General features: G+C 45.5%; 1 protein-coding gene across 5 annotated transcripts in view; it reads left to right on the top strand.

Annotated features, from left to right (window-relative positions):
- Positions 1-502: 502 nt before the first annotated feature.
- The window catches only part of HIVEP1 (HIVEP zinc finger 1), a 152,184-nt gene continuing 135,451 nt past the window's right edge, over positions 503-17,235 (top strand). For 2 of the 5 annotated variants that reach the window (XM_038770777.1, XM_038770781.1), the window contains exons 1-2: positions 8,666-8,775; positions 10,472-10,617. In XM_038770777.1, coding sequence (XP_038626705.1) covers positions 10,578-10,617 — 40 coding nt within the window. In that variant the 5' untranslated portion in view covers positions 8,666-8,775; positions 10,472-10,577. Of the gene's footprint in view, positions 576-6,794; positions 6,834-7,423; positions 7,489-8,665; positions 8,776-10,471; positions 10,618-17,235 lie in introns of those variants that run through there. The other 3 variants (XM_038770779.1, XM_038770778.1, XM_038770780.1) reach the window with 3 other exon arrangements.

A 17,235-nucleotide genomic window follows, 5' to 3' on the forward strand; every position in this document is an offset into this window, starting at 1 on the left:
TATATTTAAAACTGTATCAAAACCCTGAGAAACAGTCTAGGATATTTGGATTCTGGGAGGCCAGGAAAATGAGGAGGGGAGGTGAGGAAAGCCGGAAATGTGATTTTAATAGGTCCTTCTACTTCAAGCCCCTGTAATTCTGTGAAGACAAGACACCAGCCATCCTATAAAGATTACAAATTCTCCCGGGCAGATAACAAAGGCAAGTCGTTACTCAATGCTATTCCTTCCTTCCTTCATTCTGTGGCGAGTGAAGAAGGATTCCTTAACCACCTGATTTCTTCTCTAAGAAAGGACTCAATAATCGCCAAACACATGTCTATCCTACATAGGGACACAGAGCTGATGTTGTAAACCCATGTAGGCGGTGCAGCAGATAACATCAAAGCCCCAGCAGGCAAGGGCCAGAGCAGGGGGGAGCAGAAGCGGCCCAGGGAATGAAGCACCTCCCCCTTGCATTTCCTCTCACGCCCACTTCCAACCTAGGAAGCTTTTTGGGTTTCTCCTTTTGTCGTTTTTAAAATGAAAAGTTAAAACCCCGGAAGCCTTGGCCAAGACTTGGCAACTCAGTTGGGGTAAGTTTAATTTTTTTTTCCCCCCCCCTTTTACTCTTTGTTGGGGAACCGGCTTTGGAGGGGGCTAGGGAAGGGGGGAAGAGTTAGCATGTGCGTTGAAGGTTTTGTCAGGAGGAGGAGGAGGAGGAGGAGGAGGAGGGGATTAAGCTGATGAACGGGAAAACCCAGAGAGCAGGGGGAAGGAGGAGGGGACAGGGCGTGTGTGACCCGCCAGTGGCGGCGAGGAGGAACCTCCGGGATCTCCGTGTCAAGCAGCTGCACCAGCCCCGGAGCTCCTGCAATCCGGAGGGGCCTTAGCAGGGGGGATTGCGAGCCTCGGAGCGGTAGTTTGCTCTCCTGCATCGCTGCAACGCTGCATCGGGGGCGAGGCCCGGGAGGGCCTCAAACAAGAAAACCACTTGTTTGGTTTTCTTGGCCGTCTCCCCCCTTCTAGACTGTGAGCCCGTTGTTAATTAATTAATTCATGGTGGCATTTGTTAAGCGCTTACTATGTGCAAAGCACCGTTCTGAGCGCTTGGGGGGATACAAAGTGATCAGGTTGTGTCACAGTCACAGTCTTAATCCCCATTTTACAGATGAGGTAACTGAGGCTCAGAGAAGTGAAGTGACTTGCCCAAGGTCGCACAGCAGACGTGGCGGAGCCGGGATTCGAACCCATGACCTCCGACTCCAAAGGCCGGGCTCTTTCCACTGAGCCACGCTGCTTCTAGGTGATCAGGTGGTCCCACGGGGGGCTCCCAGTCTTCATCCCCATTTTACAGATGAGGTGGCTGAGGCTCAGAGAAGTTAAGTGACTTGCCCAAGGTCACACAGCAGACATGTGGCGGAGCCGGGATTCGAACCCATGACCTCTGACTCCAAAGGCCGGGCTCTTTCCACCGAGCCACGCTGCTTCTAGGTGATCAGGTGGTCCCACGGGGGGCTCCCAGTCTTCATCCCCATTTTACAGATGAGGTGGCTGAGGCCCAAAGAAGTGAAGCGACTTGCCCAAAGTCACCCAGTTGACCGTTGGTGGAGTCGGGATTCGAACCCATGGCTCCGACTCCAAAGCCCGGGCTCTTTCCACTGAGTCACGCTGCTTCTTTTAAGCGCTGGGGAGGTTGTTGGGCAGGGACCGTCTCTGTTGTCGAATTGGACTTTCCAAGGGCTTAGTACAGTGCTCTGCGCACAGTAAGCGCTCAATAAATACGATTGAATGAATGAAAAAGGAGGAAAAAAAAAAACCAGGCCATTACAGGTCAGTCAGGGCACCTAAACAGGCCAAGTTGCACTAGACTGGGAGCTTGTTGCGGGCAGGGAATGTGTTGGATGCTATAGTCTACTCTCCCAAGCGCCTGGTACAGTGCATTGCGCCCACTAAGCGCTCGATAAATACTCATTCGTTCGTTCACTCGTATTTAGTGAGCGCAGAGGACTGTACTGAGCGCTTGGAAAGTACAGTTCGGCCACAGGTAGAGACAGTCCCTACCCAACAACGGGGATTCGGCGGCATGGCGTAGTGGCTAGAGCACCGGCCTGTGAGACAAAGGTCGTGGGTTCTAATCCCGACTCCACCACTTGTCTGCTGTGTGACCTTGAGCAAGTCACTTTGCTTCTCTGGGCCACAGTTACCTCATCTGTGAAATGGGGATTAAGACTGTGAGCCCCTCGTGGGACAAGCTGATCACCTTGTATCTACCCCAGTGCTTGGAACACTGCTTAGCACATAATAAGCGCTTAACACATACTATTATTAGTTATTATTATTATTATTATTGTTGCTATTATCTGGGCCTCAGCGACCTCATCTGTAAAATGGGGATTGAGACTGTGAGCCCCACATGGGACAGGAACCCAGTTTGCTTGTATCCACCCCAGCGCTTAGTGCAGTGCCTGGCACACAGGAAACACATAATAAATACCACTATTATTATTAGTAGTAGTAGTAATACAAAGATCGTTCTAGCCTCTTGTAACTGATGAGGATAACCTTCCCTACAGCTGGTACCGCCCCCCCCACCCCCCCCACCGATCTCAAAGCGCACTGAACCGCTTTTATGGATTGTGAAATCATTCCCCATATTAGAAATTCATTCATTCTGTCGTAGTTATTGAGCGCTTAACTGTGTGCAGAGCACTGTACTAAGCGCTTGGGAAAGTACAATACAGCAATAAAGAGAGACAGTCCTTGCCCAGAATGAGCTCACAGTGTAGAGAGGGGGGAGACAGACATCAGTATAAACAATTACAGATATAATAAATAAAATTAAATGCCCCTCCGGCGATCTACCACCACTTGCCTCCTATGACCACGCTTGGCTTCCTTCGTTTTCTGTTTGGCCGGGTATATTGTAATTTCGGTGGAACTCGGGATTCACTTAAAAAATTTTCCATTTTGGGTTTCTAAGGTGGGGCTGGGGTTGGAATTGGAGGAAAATTTGCTTTACCTGTTTTTTTGGCCCCCACATCTAATTGGATGCTTACTTAGTTGAGTTTTCTTGTGCTCATATGACTGGAAAAAAGCATTTAAATACAGAATTGGAAACTTGACAGGTAGGTAGGGGAAACTCAAGTTAAATTTCAAAATACCTACCAAATACGTATGCCAAAACCTGGTAGAAATATCGAAACGTGTTTCCCCTAAAAAAAAAAAAGAAGTGCTAGTACAGGATGCTTACATCAATTTCCTAGAGGCAAAATTAATTCATTTTAATGGTTTAAAAAGCTTCAGGCCTTAGTAGCATCAAATTAAATGTGAAAGTTATTTCATTGTAATTGGAAGGTTGTAAATACAAGAGAATGAATAAGGAAATAAATACAAAAGTCTCATAAAATGATGAGACTAGATTACACACTGGATCATCTTGTTCCCCAGTGCACGTAAGTATACGATGAGTCCATTCAGGGTTTATCCACTTAAAATAGGCGGTACAGTCGACCATTTAAATCTTTACTTTCTGAGACCATTTATTTAGAGTACCGTCTTCACACTTCACAAATGTTTATTCTAATGTGATGCTCTTTTGTTCCTTGAACTATTTAGCTTTGTTTGTGTTTCGTAAAAATAAGGCCAATTCAGATATATAAATAAATGGGACCGAAATTGCTTGGGAATGAAGGGAAGGATGTGTCATCTGTTAATTGCTATTAGCAGGGTTAGACTAGTTTAGAGTTTGTTTCAAATTCCCCCCAAAAATAGTTGAATGGGCTATGCTTTTTAGTCATCTTCAAATCTTTGTCTGTATAAACACAGGCTGAAGCATTTTTTTTCCTTTTTTTTTCTTTTTAAAATTTTGCTTTCAAATGCATGCAGTCAATACACTTTTCTTGGCTATTTATTGAGTGAAGGACCCGAAAACGTATGTGACTAAAACTAATCTGCAGTTGTAGAGCAGGTACAAAGAGTCAACATAAGGCTAAAAAGTCTCTTTGGAGTGATCGTTTCTGGTTCTTCAAGTGTCTCATTGCTCACATGGATTCTGGGAGGAGGGGAATCAACCCGTCCTGGGAAAGCCTCTTCTTTTTTATTTATTTATTTTACTTGTACATAGCTATTCTATTTTATTTTGTTAATATGTTTTGTTCTCTGTCTCCCCCTTCTAGATTGTGAATCCACTGTTGGGTAGGGACCGTCTCTATATGTTGCCAACTTGTACTTCCCAAGTGCTTAGTACAGTGCTCTGCACACAGTAAGCGCGCAATAAATACGATTGATTGATTGATTCTTTGTGGAGTCTGTAGGGGACCAAAATGTCCAAGTGTGCGCAGATGGCAGGCTGTCACAGTTCAGCATTGGATGCCCCATCCCGGAGCATTTAGACATTTTCATTCAATCGTATGTATTGAGCGCTTACTGCGTGCAGAGCTCTGTACTAAACGCTTGGGAAAGTACAAAAGTGTGCCCAGATGGCAAGCTGTCACAGTTCAGCAGTGGGAGCGCCACACCAGAGCACTTAGACATTTTCATTCAATTGTATTTATTGAGCGCTTACTGCGTGCAGAGCACTGTACTAAGCGCTTGGGAAAGTACAATACAGCAATAAGGAGAGGCAATCTCCTGAATTAGGAAAAAAAAAAATAAGCGACGAGCCCCGTAAATATATTTACGGAAACGAAAGGAAAGAACCGAAGGTGACTTTTTGTTTCCCTAAAGTTTGTCCAAGGACAAACATCCCCCTTATGGCTCCTTCCTTCATTCAATTGTATTTATTGAGTGCTTACTGTGTGCAGAGCACTGTACTAAGCGCTTGGGAAGTACAATACAACGATCCCTGTCCTCAGGGGGTGGGGGAAACAGCCATCAAAACAAGTAAATATTCATTCAGTGTCTTTATTGAGCACTTATTCATTCATTCATTCATTCAATCATATTTATTGAGCACTTACCGTGTACAGAGCATTGTACTAAGCGCTTGGGAAGTACAGATCGGCAACAGATAGAGACAGTCCCTACCCAATAACAGGCTCACAGTCTAGAAGGTCTTACTGCGTGCAAAGCACTGTACTAAGCGCTGGGGAAGTACAATTCAGCCACAAATCGAGACAATCCCTGCCAACAACGGGCTCACAGTCTAGAAGGGGGAAGGGGGCAGACATCTAAACAGGCATCGGTATAATAATAATAATATAATAATGGCATTTGTTAAGCGCTTACTCTGTGCCAAGCACTGTTCTAAGCGCTGGAAAGGATATAAGGTGATCAGGTTGTCCCACGTGGGGCTCACAATCTTAATCACAGAGAAGCAGCGTGGCTCAGTGGAAAGAGCCCGGGCTTGGGAGTCAGAGGTCATGGGTTCGAATCCCCACTCTGCCACATTGCTGTGTGACCTTGGTCAAGTCACTTCACTTCTCTGAGCCTCAGTTCCCTCATCTGTAAAATGGGGATTAAGACTGTGAGCCCCACGTGGGACAACCTGATCACCTTGTATGCCCCCCCAGCGCTTAGAACAGTGCTTGGCACACAGTAAGCGCCTAGCAAATGCCATCATCATTATTATTATTAATCTGTAAAATTAAGTCTGTAAAATGGGGATTAAGACTGTGAGCCCCCCTTGGGACAACCTGATCACCTTGTAACCTCCCCAGCGCTTAGAACAGTGCCTGGCACATAGTAGGCGCTTAATAAATGCCATCATCATCATCATCATTATTCTTAATCCCCATTTTACAGATGAGGGAACTGCGGCCCAGAGAAGTGACTTGCCCAAAGCCACCCGGCTGACAAGCGGCGGAGCCGGGATTTGAACCCATGACCTCTGACTCCAAAGCCCGGGCTCTTTCCACTGAGCCGCAATGCTTCTCATTTACTAGTCACAGAAATAAATAGTGAATAAATAAATAGATAGATAGTAAATCAATTGATACAGCCTCCTGTCTGTTCCCCCCCCCCCCTCCTCCCCAAGTCGTTTTGTTGTCCGTCTCCCCCTTCTAGACTGGGAGCCCGCTGTTGGGTAGGGACTGTCTCTTATGTGTTGCCGACTTGTACTTCCCAAGCGCTTAGTACAGTGCTCTGCACACAGTAAGCGCTCAATAAATACGATTGATTGATTGATTCTAGACTGGGAGCCCCTTGTCGGGTAGGGACCGTCTCTATCTGTTGCCAACTTGGACTTCCCAAGCGCTTAGCCCAGTGCTGTGCGCACAGTAAGCGCTCAATCAATCAATCAATCAATCAATCAATCGTATTTATTGAGCGCTTACTATGTGCAGAGCACTGTACTAAGCGCTTGGGAAGTACAAATTGGCATCACATAGAGACAGTCCCTACCCAACAGTGGGCTCACAGTCTAAAAGGGGGAGGCAGAGAACAGAACCAAACATACCAACAAAATAAAATAAGTAGGATAGAACACGATTGACTGGATCATCAGCATCATCAATCGTATTTATTGAGCGCTTACTGTGTGCAGAGCATCATCAATCGTATTTATTGAGCGCTTACTGTGTGCAGAGCACAGGACTAAGCGCTTGGGAAGTCCAAGTTGGCAGAGTTGACTGGATGAATGAATAATCACCGTGACCTTTGGTGACCTGGGGGGGGGATTTTTTTTTTTTGGCCATTTTTTTCCAGCATCGCCCGGGTTTGAAGTTTCACAATGAGTGCTCCCTTCCCCCCCTAGGGTGGAGGAGGAAACCCCCCTGGGGTGCCCCCTCCTCTTCCCCCTCCTCCCCCCCCCCCAGCCGGCCCCGCCCCCCATTCAGCCCAGGAAGGGGGCGGGGCCGGGAGACCCCATGACGTCACCCGCCCGGCCCACAGCCTGCAATAGAAAGTAAGAGAAGGTAAAAGAGAAACAACTCCCCCCCTCCCTTTTTACGGGGGGGGGGGGGCTTCCCCCCAGAACAACGTTCCCGGCGGCTGGGGGAGCCTCCCCGACCCCCCTGTAATTGGCAGGGGGCGACCCCGGGGTCACCCCTTCCCCAGCCCCCCCCCATCCGGCCCCCCAGGACCGGTCACCCCGGCCCAGGCCGCAAAAGGGCTGCTACATCCAGCCTGGGGCCCACCCCCCTCCCTCCATTGGAACCCCCTCCTCCAAGGCATCCCTGCCCCCCTCCCCGGGGCTGGAAGCCGCCCCCGCGCTGTACCGAGACGCCCCCGCGCTGTACCGAGACGCCCCGCTCTCCATCCCCCCTTTCCGCCAAGCCGACGTGCCGTATTTGAAAATTAAAGAAAGCAATCGTCTCCCTTCTAGGGTGCCCCTGGTTGCCCCCCCCCCCGCTCCTTCTGTTTAATATTGCAACAACGGACTGTTCGAGGGTCGGTCGGCGGCGTTAATATTGCGGCTGGGGCGACGGCCCCGGGGTGGGAGGAGGAGGAGGAGGAGGAAGAAGAGGGGGAGGTCATGTTTGTGTTCGAGGTTGTCAAGTGAAGGAGGGATCCCAGCGATTCCGAGTTGCTGCTTCCAGCCGCCGCCATCAGCAGCTGCAGCGGTTGCAGGTTTGAGGGGGTTTGGGACGCTGCAGCCCGCCGGGGGAGGGGGGAGAGGAAGGAGGGAAAGGGAAGATGGGGGGCGGGACACACCACACACACACACACACACACACATGCATGCATAACTAGGCTGGGGGAGGGGGCTCCTGCGTGTGAGTGCAACCACCGACCTTGCAGGGGGAGGGGGACCACTTCCTACTTCTGAGTGTCTTTGCCCCTCTTCATCAGCTTGGGCTCGCAGACTCCCCAATCAGGTAAAAAAAAAAAAAAGAGAAAAAGAGATACAACGTGGGCAAACATATTGTGGCAGCTGCATTCGTATTTCGGGGGGGCGGCGCGGGGGGGGGGGGGAGGAGGGGGACGGGCGGAGATAGAGGACCAGGCCTCGGCTTTCCAACCTCAGGGTTCTTCCTTCCCCTTTAAAGTCCACGTCTCCTGCCGGTTGTGTGGGTCCGTTTGTGTAGGGGCTGTAGATGGGCGCCTGCAGTAGTTGTGATTGTGCAGATGGGTTGTAGTTGTGTTCGGGGCTTACGTTTCTGGTGGGTCCGTGATGAGTTCTCGGTAGTGGAGTGGGGGTGGGGAAAGAGGCTTGCATGCTGTCTCCCTCCTCCCTTCCCTTTCCCTTTTTCCCCCCCTTTCCCATTCCTTCCTTCCCCTTCCCCCTCTCCGCGTCCTGTCTCGGGTCCGTCCCGGGTTGCAGTCCTATTCCCTCGTCTTCTCGGCATGCGAAGCGCTTTGTTCAGTGCAGCGTTGCAGAGGGGTTTTCCCAGGCTCCGCCCTCTACATTCATTCATGTTTTTTCCCTTTGCGACCGTCTACGCTTTTCGATTGTGCCTCGTATTTTGCTCAACGTAGTACTTTTTTCCTCTCAAGGGGGATTATTTACGTTTGGCTCTAACCGACTGTGGGGCTGCCGATGGTAGTTTGAAAAGGCTGGGGTGCTGCTGGAATGGAAAAGGGCCCATCTCTCCCTCAAACATTTTAACGCGGGTTGGACGTCTAACCCATGTATGTTGAATCCTTTATTGTTCCGCTTGCAGATTGGAAGTTCTCACTTAAAAAGAGAGGATCGTTTTAAGGCTGTTTTGTGACCCGGTGTTACTAGTCTTAAAATGCCATAATGTGTAGCAGAAATATTCTTTGCGGTCCAGCACGCTATACAGAGCGGAGAGCCTGGGGTTGGATTTGAGAGACGTAAGCTCCTAGAGGGCAGGGAACCTGGAATACTGTCATATATCCTACAGCATCTAGGCCAGTAATGGACACAAGTGGAAAGTGGATAAAATCGTTAAGGTAATCAGTTTTCATCTCAAGTACTCATTTATAATGGGATTTATAAACCTATTTGGGTAGCAGTAAAAACACCATACCAGGGAAGAGCGTTAATGGTAATTCGTGACAATGGAGCAAAGTAAAATTCTGAAGGAAGGGGATAATATCAAATATGAAATTGGACCTTGAACCCAAGGGTCTGGGTACTGGCCCATCCTTTTCCACCTGCTTGTCTTTGCTTTCAATCAGTCAGTCAATCATTGGTATTTGTTGAGCACTTATTCTGTGCAGAGCACTCTACTAAGTGCTTGGGAAAAGTACCATGCATTAGTAGCTGGTAGACATAATGCTTGCCTACAGGAAAGTCTAGACTGCAGCTAGAAATACATCCATTTGAAAAAAGCTTGTATTGGTAGCCAGACTGGTGACTCCCTAGGTGAAGATTTTTGACATGATGATGATTATATCTTACCCCCTTTTCATAGCATTTGCACATAACAATGCATTCATTTTGCGAGTAGTAGATTGCTCATTTTCCTTTATCCATTTTCTAGAGAACAAGATGGTGGAAGAAATAGGATTCAAATCCAGTTCTAACGTTCAGTTTCTAATGAGTTGTTAACTCTTGGACTTTTGCCTTAAGTGGAAAAGGGGAAAAAATAACTCCTGGTGCTTAATATTCCCGCTCTCTTTCAAGGAATTTTATGAAAATAAGTTAATCCTTTGATCGTGGACATTGTGAGTTCCGTTGGAGGAGTGGTGGAAGAAGCCTCTGCCAGTGAGAGGATTAGCCTGGAAGGATTAAGCGATAATATATGGGTATTTGGGCATCATTTTATGCAGGCACTAACTATCTCTTTCATAAGGCTTTCAGTAATACTGTACTTTTATAAGGCTGTTAAATTGTTTGAACACAACAATTAGTTTATTCCCACATCATCCTTATGAGGCTGGTTGGTATTGTACTTCCTTTCCTCATGAGGAAGCTCAGATGTAGGTAAACGGTAAAGTGATCTTGCCCAAGGTGTAGATATCAATTGAGTGGAAAGATCAGAAATACAGCTCAGAAGTTGAACACCTCTCTTTGTATTTAGGGTAATGTTTTATCTTTGGGATTCTGGAAAAAAACAACCCAAAAACAAAACCTTCCCTGGATCTGCATATGTGGGCAGCATGTAGATCTGGTGACCATGCCCTTAAACCTGAAGACTCCTCCATTTCCTCAGGTCTCCTCTTTTCAGACTTTGCTAACCTCCTTCGCTTTCTGATTTGTGAGAGATAATAGAGAACAGATGCAGAGGAAAGTCAGGGAGACCCCCACCTCTCCCTCCATCAGCGTTACTGGTCGCTTCCCATCCATCTATCAATCAGTGGTATTTATTGAGCACTTACAGGGTGTGTATCCCCCTTGGTTTTCCATCTGCACCTTCTATGTTTCTTTTCTTGCTCCTCTTTTCTCTTTGTCATCCCACCAACTCTGAACATTGAGGTTGCTGCCGCTGCCTCTGTATATGCGGTGGCTGCCTTGCTTTCGGTCTACTGGTTGTGATCACATGGGTACTGATTGTCAAGCAACCACCCTCCTCCCTTCGAGATGAGGGCACCAGCAATCCCGTGCTGGTCATCTTTGAGGGGTTTCTCCTAAGATTTGATTGAGCCCTTCCGAGTTAAAACAGCCCCTAAATAAATATATACTTGCTTTGTTTCTCTTTCTCAGCACGTGGATTAACTGAGATACTTTATGGGTGTTCTGGAGCTACCTCTCCTTGGTGTGATTTAGTCCCTGTTTCTAAGAGAAGAAAGAGGCCCCTGACTAGAGGAAGATGCCTCGGACTAAACAGATTCACCCCAGAAACCTGAGAGGTAAGATTTGCTACCTTTTTTCCTCCGAAAGGAATACGGAGTGAGAGTTATGGAAACGATAGCATTCTTTTTGGTGAATTTCGGCCTGGTGGTGAAGTAGGCCACAGCACGGAGATAAGCTTGAGCGGGTGGCGAATTTGTATCCTCTTCCCCCCGTCCTCTTCCCTTTCCCGCTGGCTACCTTCTGCTTTGTGACCTTAGGCCAGTCACTTAACTCCTCTGCTCCTCAGTTACCTCATCTGTAAGATGTGGATTAAGAGTGCGAGCCCCATATGTAGGACAAAGACCATTCAAACTCACTAACTTGTATCCACTCCAGCGCTTTGAATGGGGTTTGGCCCATAGTAAGCACTTAAAAAGTACCATAATTATTATTAAAGACCACGGAGTGGGCAGCAACCAGAGAAGTTGCCGTGATGAGCCTGGGTGAGGAGATGAAGGCCTGGCCAATGGCTCCTTCAAGTGGGACCCGATTAGTTGCTTCCCATTTCTTGGAACAGACGAAGCAGCCGTGACGCTTTAGAACTTCACCTCCCGGAGGAGCAGCAGCAGTGAGCTGGGTGGTGGTAGTGGTGGCTGAGTCTGGGGAGAGTCTGCTCTAACTAAGCCTGAAGGGAGGAAGAGCAGGTGGAGATGGCCCAGAAGAGACAAGTGTGTCTCCAGGGGGCTGTGAAGGGGAGAGGAGTCCAGTTAGCCCTACCGTCTAAGGGATAAGTTTTGTTAACCGCAAGTGGTGGAGGTACTGTCCGTCTTACTAATGCCAGGTTTTGACATTAAAGGCCTAGATTGGATGTCTGGATTAAGCCAGTGTGTTCTTAGGGGACAAATGTCTCTTGTTTCAGTTGCTTTTCTTCAGACAGAATTTATTTGCTATGATATTTGCTTCTCCATTGCTTGTCTGTAACGGGGAGTAACTGGAGGAGGCAAGAACAGCCGATCCTGGTTTGGGAGCGTTGTAGATGACAATTATTGGATCCATTACTTGCAGAACTCGGAAGCGGGGAATTTGACCCTGTTTTCCATCAGGAAGTAGTGCGTCAGCCTTACTAAACTATTCAATAAAGTACGAAAGGTGTTGAAGTGCAGTGAGTTGCCTAACAACTGTATAAATATAGGTTTAATAATAGAAAAGCTGAATCAGTCTTAAAAATATGAGTGGATTTGTATTTTTAGAACTTATGTCTTCACTGGAAATAGGCTCTGCCTCTTGCGTTTCTTGTCTTTAGTAATGAGCCGAAAGCTTGAAACAAGGGAAAATACCTAGTGATAAACTTGGGGCAAGGAATTTGAAATTTTAACCCACGGTTATCAAGTTTTCTTACAGTTGCAGGTTTATTGCGGTGGCTAAAAAAAAAATCAAACCATCAGACTAAATTTTCATGTTTCTGTTTAAGCCTTTTGAAAACCTACCACTTGAATATAAGGTGCCTTTTAAGACAAGGATGAAAAATTGTATTTCATATACCTCTAGGTTATTTTGAAATTGAACGTTTTGTCAGGGTAATTTCTGAAAGGTTATTTTTGTGTTTTGTTAGAAATATGCATTTAGAATATGTACCTTATTTTAAGATGAATTTATAATATCTACCTTAGAATGCTAGGTTCTGAAACTGGCCCAGCGGTTCAGAGGGGATGCAATTCAACGTTAAAAAAATTCTTCATTCATTCATTCACTCACTCGTATTTATTGAGCACTTACTGTGTGCAGAGCCCTGTACTAAGCGCTTGGGAAGTACAAGCCGGCAACATATAGAGGCTGTCCCTACCCAGCAACGGGCTCACAGTTCTTCCACAATGGGTGCTTTCATTCCATACTTTGGTTAAACCTCTGTTAGGGATTTAGAACACATTTTTCTGGCAACACTGGTCCAATTGGGTGGAATGGAATATTGGAAAAAAACAGTGTACGCGGCATTGGATAAGGTGAGCTGTACTAGAATATGATTTCTCCTCAGTGATTTCTCCTCATCAGAATGTAACCTTGAAATTGTAGAGGCACTGATTGGTTCTTGCTTTGGAGAGAACATTTTCAATTGACTGTTTTCCTGCAAAAAGTTTAAGCAGGCCTGGGAAACTGCTACTATTTCATAAACACTCGTCCTTCTCCTGTCAGTAGGAAATAAAATTCCTTATCTTTAGACGGTTTATCATCTCAAGTAGTTCAGAACACTTCTTTCCTAACCCTTTAAATTTGAGGTTCATGTGTTCCAGATTATGCCATTTTTATTTCACCCCATATGGGTGAGTTTGGGAACATACTCTTGGATGCCTGGCAAAATTGAAATGGAGACATGGCAGAATTCCAGGTTGAATCTGAAGCTTCCTGTGGTCCAACGGCATGTCGCTGCCCCCGAATCAGTCAGTGGTATATATTGAGCTCTTACTATGTGCAGGACACTGAACTAAGCGCTCGGGAGAGTACAGTGCGATAGAGTTGGTTAGACAGGTGCCCTGCCCACAACAAGCTCACAATCTAGAGGGATCGGAAGCATTATACTAAAGGACTCATAATTAAATTGCTGACCTGAACACTAGCCTCAGAGATGCCCAAGGTTAATGAACACCACAAAGAAACAATAATAGGATCGGGCCAAGTAACCGTGATTTAATATTTGTTAAAGGGGTAAAGGATGAATGATCAACTATATTAAAATCTCAAAATAAGTGGATCATTGAAAGAGGAATTTCAGAGTTTTCTCCAGTTTCTAAGATGAAGAAGAGAAATAACTAAAATCGTGAAGGTGATTGATGTCTAATGTCCCATAGGTCGTTCAGTTTAGGCAGTGGTTTTTCAGGAGTACCTAGTCCCGACAGTCACTGGCGCATGCATCTTATTCAGTAGTTGTGTAAGTTGTATTCAGAAATCTTGTTCTGCGGTCATGTTCTCTTTCGTGTTCATGGTGGAGAGTTTTACTTGTGTATCATAACTTCTCCTGTCATAGACTCCCTCCAGCCACGGTAACTGCAGTTGCAACCATGGTTTGGGCCATCGTCCTGGGATAGCAATAGGAAGCCAAAACATAACAGAACACAAAACATAATTAGGCTGCTGTGTGAAGTGATTTATTGTCCTCACTTGGAATATTTTGTATTGTTCTAGACTGTAAGCTTGGTGTGAGCAGGGAATGTGTCTGTGTATTGTTGGACTCTCCCAAGCGCTTAGTATTGTGCTTTGCACACAGTAAGCGATCCGTAAATACGATTGATTGTATGAATGAGTGGTTGCTGCTTTTTAGGAATGATGTAATAAAGCCAGAGAAGAGCAACCCCCCAAAATCAGATGGATGGAGCAGTTTTCGTTTGAGGAAAGCCTCAAAATTTGGGGGTTTTTCTATCTGGAAAGATGAAATCTCATAGAGGGCATGTTTAAAGATTATGTGGAGGGTGTAGACAAGGAGAACATGGAAAGCATCGGATTCATCAAATCCCACGCCAACCGACGAAAGTTTCAAAATAAAACAGAAGACCTTTTTCACTCGGCAGCTGGTGAAAAAGTGATTTCAAAAAGTTTTTCAAGCAGATGTTAATTTTTTAAGAAGGCATCGGGCACATTTAGGGATGAGAACTGTGTTATTGGAGGGAATGGAGATGGGGGAAAAGTTAGGGATGTCAGTCTTAGGAAGGGTTAATTGCATATACAGGTAAGTCCATGAAAGTTAAGGGAAGGCTTGGAATACTACATGATTCATCCATGACCATGAGGCAACAGTCGCATCTCCCCCCAAAATCCTTTATTGCCGTGGATGGATTCAGAATACTGAACTAAGTAGAACATTGGTCTGGTCCAGAATGCATTCTGTAGAAATATTGTGAATTCACTAGTTGAGATCTAGGATTTTGGTGTCTTGCTGTATGTGGGTTCCCGCTGTCTCTCCTTATTTTCTGAAACCTCATCTACCCATGACTCCTCTCTCTTTGAACTTTCACGTTGTTCACCACTTATTGCTGCTGATATTTTTTCCACAACATTTATTGAGTTAGTCCTTTCCTCTCCAACAAAAAGTGACAACTCTATTGGTTTAGCTGCTTGTCATATCCCGACTAGTCTACTGTTTTGGCCTTCTCACTTCTCTCCCCTCCCTCCTCTCTAGCACATATTTCATTCTCCTGCCCAGATCATTTCTGAAAAGTGTGTTTTGCGTACATCTTGCCCCTTCAATTGTTACTCAACTGTTCCCACATCGATGGCCCTGAATGCATGCCATCTTTGTTTTATTTAAGGGCTTACTGTGTGCCAAGCATTGTGCTAAATTTAGTGTAGATTGATGAGACACAGTCTCTGTCCTACATGGGGCTCACAGTCTAAGTGAGGAGGAGGAGAGATGTTTAATCCCCATTATATAGTTGGGAATGCTGTGGCCCATAGAAATCAAGTGTCTTCCCAGGATCACACAAGTTTGTAGAGCTGGGATTAAAACCTCAGTCTCATGACTCCCAAATCCGTGCTGTTTTCACTAGGCCATGCTGCTTTTGAATTCTCTGTTGGCTCTCATCTCCCAATAAAAACTCCTCCTCTAGACTGTAAACTCCTTTTGGGCAGGGAACATGTCTATCAACTCTGTTATACTCTCCCAAGGACTTAATACAGTGCTTTGCACACAGTAAGTGCTCAATAAATACCATTCATTCACACTTCATTCTTTCCAAGCTAACTTCACTGAACCTCTTTCCTGACTCTCCTACCTGTGACATCTTGCTCATACCCATCCTCCTGCTTTGAACCATCTCCCCATTTTTGTGTACCACAGCACAGCTCGCGTGTGTGCGTTCTCGCACTCCCTCTCCCTGTCCCTCTCCCTCCCGAAATCCCACCACCTCCAGGATGCTTTCCCTGATTTGTTTTCAGCATCTAGCACCTCAGCAATTTTGAACTACCCTTAACAGTTAAGGAGTCAGCTATCGTTAGCACTTTTGTACGTATTAATTTACGTATTCTGATACTTATCCACATGTCCACCTTTACTCATATCTCTCTTTAATTTATCTGTAAATTATTTATCTGTAGTAAATAGTTATTACATATAATTATTTATAACTAAATTATCCTCCAGGTGGGAGTTTATTTATTGCTATTGTATTCTTTCAAGCGCATAGTAGAATGCTCTGCACCCAAAGGTACTCAATAAATACTCTTGATCATTCCCTCCAGTGGTGGTAGCCCCATTGTGATCCATCCTGCTTTTACCCTGCGCTGGGGAAGCCAGCCAGCCGGCTTGATTGCCGTTCTCCTTTTGGAATGTCTGCCTGTCTGTCTGGTCCTGTATTTTACAGGCAGGTTCTTTCTGCGTACTTCTTGTTTGCTGGGGGTGACCTCTTTTCAGAGTCTGCCAGAAGCCAATCTTTTAAATTATTTTTTACCAGGACAACCCTCTTGGGCAGATTGATTATTGATACCAATTAATCATTGGTATTTTTTGAGTATACTCTATCAATAGGCTCTGGCCAACTGTCCACTGGGGCCAAAGCACAATGCTTTTGCTTACCCAGAAGTCTTCTAGAGAAGGTGTGAGGGGGTCATATAAATTAAGGCTTTCCTGCAGCTATCTAGAGTTAGCTCAGTCTGGTTGTAGTGTGACAGCAGAAATCCCCTGAGCCAAAACTCCCTGTTAAAGATTCAGTTTTAGACGTTTCTGACTTCCACTTTAAGCTAAACTCTTTACAGTTGCCAGTGAAATGGTTTCAAGGCCCGTGAAAAATAGCAAAAGGCCTTCAGTGTGAAGTGTTTTAAAGAATAACTTCTTAAATAGTATTTTGGAAGAACATATAGTTAGCACCTGTGGTTATTTCCTTTTATTCTACTTGCCTAACAGTTGGCATCCTATAAGAGGGACATCATTTATCACGCTGGGCAGGATATTGTTTAAAATTAAAAAAAAAAAAAACATTGGTTATGTTTTTGACTTGTGTAAAATTAGTCCAGTATTAAAGTGTTTCCAATGCCTGCCTTGTTTTAAACCATACTATAAGCTTGTAGGCTGCAAATTTGTGTGTTATTTTGTTCTTTCCCAAGTACTTAGTACAGTGCTTTGCACATAGTAAACACTTAATGAGTGCCATTGATTGATTGATAAGATGGCAATTTTTGGTTCTGAGTCTTTTCAAAAAAGTTTGTTTCAATGTTAATCCTTTTAAAAACCAGAACTACAAGAGGAATTCATTGGTGTAGTAATTAGTCTGACTCTAGATCTGTGAGGAGAGGCAATAATGTAAACCATACTAAAACTTGAGTGTCTTTCTCCAGTTCTCATTGAAATGCTTTCATTTATCTGTTCAATAGTACTTACTGAGTGTCTTCTGTGAGCAGTGGCCTGTTCTAGGTACTTGGGAGAGGGTCTAGTACAAGGTAGGGACCCAGCTTGGAAACCGTACAATCAAATAGGAGAGACAGTCAGGCATAAATGTACCTAAAGTGGTCACAAGAGGGAAACATCAAATTAAAACTGCTGTTCCTGACTGAAAAAAATGAATGAAAGATGAATGGAGTATGAAAGCAATGTGCATATAAGAGAAAGGTGGTGGTTGAGATGACATGCATGGCATAGTGGCTAGAGCATAGGCCTTAGGAGTCAGAAGGTCATGGGTTCTAATCTTGACTCCGCCTCATTTCTGCTGTGTGAG

Source organism: Tachyglossus aculeatus, chromosome X2 (assembly GCF_015852505.1).
Source record: "Tachyglossus aculeatus isolate mTacAcu1 chromosome X2, mTacAcu1.pri, whole genome shotgun sequence".
Classification (NCBI taxonomy): domain Eukaryota; kingdom Metazoa; phylum Chordata; class Mammalia; order Monotremata; family Tachyglossidae; genus Tachyglossus; species Tachyglossus aculeatus.